This window comes from Morone saxatilis, unplaced genomic scaffold, assembly GCF_004916995.1.
Source record: "Morone saxatilis isolate NCDOM2014 unplaced genomic scaffold, NCSU_SB_2.0 Contig19, whole genome shotgun sequence".
NCBI lineage: Eukaryota > Metazoa > Chordata > Actinopteri > Moronidae > Morone > Morone saxatilis.
The window spans coordinates 15,463,044-15,466,957 of record NW_023339751.1 but is presented as its reverse complement, the minus strand read 5'-3'; the positions used below and the strand labels follow the sequence as shown (position 1 = coordinate 15,466,957).

General features: G+C 40.8%; 1 protein-coding gene across 3 annotated transcripts in view; it reads right to left on the bottom strand.

Annotated features, from left to right (window-relative positions):
* The window catches only part of phactr2 (phosphatase and actin regulator 2), a 24,776-nt gene that overhangs the window by 12,857 nt on the left and 8,005 nt on the right, over positions 1 to 3,914 (bottom strand). For 2 of the 3 annotated variants that reach the window (XM_035663088.1, XM_035663086.1), the window contains exons 2-5: positions 3,372 to 3,557; positions 2,158 to 2,232; positions 1,755 to 1,895; positions 298 to 543 (exon numbers count right to left, since the gene is read on the bottom strand). In XM_035663088.1, the coding sequence (XP_035518981.1) occupies positions 298 to 543; positions 1,755 to 1,895; positions 2,158 to 2,232; positions 3,372 to 3,557 (648 nt within the window). The remainder of the gene's footprint in view (positions 1 to 297; positions 544 to 1,754; positions 1,896 to 2,157; positions 2,233 to 3,371; positions 3,558 to 3,914) is intronic. The other variant, XM_035663089.1, reaches the window with a different exon arrangement.

The window sequence follows — 3,914 nt, the reverse complement described above, 5'->3', positions numbered from 1 at the left end:
ACACACACACACACACTGTAGGGGCATTAACAGAGCTTGACAAATAAATCTTCACTTCTGCTTTCTCAGAAAACAGACAGCGAAAGATTATAAACAAACCACTTCACAGTTACTCACTTAGCCACTTGACAGAAACTTGATTTGACTGCTTCAGATACATGAGGGATGTGTTTTACGCGTGCAGACGACTTGAGTCTTGTTGTTTCCCTTTAAACAGTGACACAAGCACATTTTCCATGCAGGGAGGCAGGCAGGCAAGAACACGGACAGGCCTCATTCCCAACTATCTTAACTTACCAATCCCGCGACTAGTGTTGTTAGTGCTCCGCGGGTTAGCTTTAGCTTGAGTGGATGAGCCTGTCTTGCCTGTGGTTTTAGTGGTCTTTTTAGTCCCTGAGGCACCGTCTCTGTGCCGGGCTGTGGCTGCGGTGCCACCCGCGGGTTTGGAAGAGGCAGGCAGAGTGGCACTTTGCTGTTTTTTAGCCTGAACGTCTCGAGGTCGCACCTGGTTTCCCCGGACAAGGGGTTTAGTATCACACCTCTCTGAGCAGATCAGAGGAAAAGCAGGAAAGAAAAGTATGGTATTTAGAGGTGAAAAATATAGATTTGAAAGCAAGATGAAAGACGCACATCTGTGCAAAACAAATGCACAAATGGACATGCAGACAAGCAGAGAGAGAGATACTGGAAGATAAATGGTGAGTTGGACAGAGCTAATGATGGACGATGTTTAATCTGTTAGTCTTGAGCAGCTTTTTTTATATCAAAATGAATAATGTATAAGGCTTGGGATATGACAGATGTAATGCATTCCCCATCCTCCAGTGTGAAGGCATGTTGGTTCTGCTACTGTATTCCCAGTGTTTGTTGCCAGGGGGCTTTGTGATTATTGACAAATGAACAAATGGCTCCAAGTTCAATGCTAACAGGGTTGAGATGAGAACGGCACACTTAAGCAACATCAGACAGAAGAGCAGCTGCCTGTCTCCTGAGGGAGATGGAGGCATTAGGAGATGGCTACTCCTCTTTTCAAACTGCGAATGCACACTGCAGGCTGATATAATGGGAATATCTATTTGAACACATTAGACCTGGTCAGAGATCCCACAGAGGATTCAATGTCAGCCAGAAAACTGCTGCTAATACAAATGCATTCCTCAACCGAGACTTCAAAGCAACCAGCATCTAAAAAAAGCTGCAACAGTTTTAGTTCTAGCATATGAAAATGGAATCGCTAAAGGGCTGTAAAAGTCCCACATTCCCGAGTAACATGACATGTTTCAACACTTTCTGTTGAATGAGCTGAAAGAGCGAATCAACAGTTGTAATTACATTTGTTCAACCAAATGTTCATTCATACGCTTGAGGCATAAAATAGTTTCATGATCATTATAATAAAACTGGAGAGTACTGGAAAGTTGTCTTTCTCTTACGCCCCAATTCTAATCCGTTCTCTTATTTTTTCCTTCTCTGTGTAGAATTTCTTCATTCATCCAACATTGTATCAATATTAACATCTCTGCAGATCATTTATGCTTAATCCAACGTGTGGCCCCTTGGGATATTCACATAGTAACTCTTAGCCACTTCTAATATTGAAAATGGAAGTTGATCACATTCAAAAAGAGCCATTTAAAAGGTTATTTCTCAGTGATGTTTATACTATGCTAGGTCTACAGCCTCAACTAGTACAGAGATCCAAAAGTTAAGAACTCTAATTAGTCTGAGATTCGAGTAACTCAAACAGACGTTACCTGTTTTGTCCTCGGTGCTGACGGGCCCCGAGGCCTGTTCCTCCAGCGTCGTTTCTGGAGACTCAATGTGAACTTTGACCTCCTCTGATGTCACACTGGATGTGGCATGGCCATTCAGATTTTCACTGCTGATTGTTTCCTCTAGAAGAGAAAAACAGTTATTTTAACAGACTCTTGCTCCTCTCCTGTTCTGTAATGTTCAGTTGTAAAGTAGCTGAAAGCAGTTCTGAGTTGTGCAATTACGGCTCCATCATGGGACAATCTGGGTCATTTTGAATACTGATTGGCAGCATAATCCATTTTTTTTATCCCCAAAAGCAGCATATTAATGTTTTTCACAAATGGAGACGTGGAAACAAATAAATGAATTAATAAAGAAACGTGAATAACTGATGTGACAAACCTTGGTCAGGGATGAGAACTCCTTTCCTGATGAGCTCCTCCCTCGTTTGTCTGGTGGAGATTTTTCTTTCCAGAACTAAAGGATGAACATCACAGTCAGTGTTTGATTCAACGGGGGAGGGGGTGGTTGGGGTCTACAGCACAAAAACAATCCTAAAAGCATCGCACAACAGCTGCTTTCAACATCTGTTGTAGCTCTAAAACTTCTTGAGAATGAGAACGTAAGCGATCAATCTGCCACAGTGAGATCTGTAACAGCTGAGTCACCAACTGATCACGCTTAGAGCAGAATTAGAGCTGAAAAGATTAGCCAATTCATCAATTAGGCAATCCAAAACAAAATAAAAAATATGCAACTATTTAGAGAATAAAGATGATCTGATTTCAACTTCTCGAATGTGAAGATTTGCTGCTTTTCATTGTCATATGCAAACTGTTTTGGGCAGATGGCTGGATGAAACAAGGAACTGGAACCAACTTTGGCTCTGGGAAATAATAATTTCCTTTTTCCCTATTTTCATTTCACCATTAGATCCTTACACACAAAACTCCATAAACACAAATACTGAACCAGTGTTTGTTTTCACTTCTAAATACATAGATATAAAGGGTTTCATTTTATAGAAATCTATAAAATGATGCCACGTCCATATCTACCACTCAGCAAGGTAATATTGAACATTTAACACAGGGTTATACCTTTAAATACCAAAGAATTATTAGGAATCCAAATTAAAAAGATGTCTGGGAATCCAAAAGAGCGTGTTAACATATAAGTAATGCAGTTGACACCCCTGAGTGAGGAGAGAGGAGGAAACATTAAACACTCTCAGGGTTCAGCCACTGAATCTCTACTAGCTCTCTAGCTGCATGTGGTCTCTGATGTCCAAAAACTTGATACATTTTTTCACACCTGGACAGTAGCCATGCATTAACTAGAGGGATATGGAGAGATGAAACCTGCATGCAGATACATAATGGGGAAAAGGTCAGATACACCTGGCAGCTAAGAAGAGTCTCTGCTTTTTGTATTTAGTTCTGTTCCCTTTTATTTCCCAGCCAACACTTCAGGAATTAATCAGGGAGAGCTACAAACAAACCGTTCACTCTTTTCCTTTTAAAGTTCTCCTGGGAGCAACACTTAACACTTGTTCATACAATGTCACTGAGATACACAAACAAATGCAGACACACACATACACACACACGCCCTACCTTTGGAAAGATCCTGGAACTTGTCGCTGGTCTTCTTCTTCCTCCACTTCCAGGGTTTGAACAGTTTTCCTAGAGACGACAGCTTGCCTCGCTGCTGCCGTGACGCAGGGGCATTCTGGGTGTTGGTGGCGCTGTCCACCACCACGTCACAGCTGGCCAGTGATGAGGATTTCTCCAACCCATCAACTACAAGACACACATGCAGGAAAACAAGAATATAACATCAAAATGCAGATCATCTGTCCTGTGGCACATGTAGGTAATACACATACTTGATGAATCATAAACATAAACACCATCATGTTTTCTGGTAACAGATAATGCTGGACTTAAATGTGTTCGGGAATACTAAGTCTACATACTACTATATGTACCCGACAAGATTAAATATGTTTATATATACATACATTATATGTTGACAAGATAGCATTTTATAAGAGAAACATATTTCTGCTCCACAAAAGCTAATTGTGTTTTTTTATTATGAAATACTGGAAAGATGTATCTATTTATGTCTATAAAAACGACCCCACTACTACTACT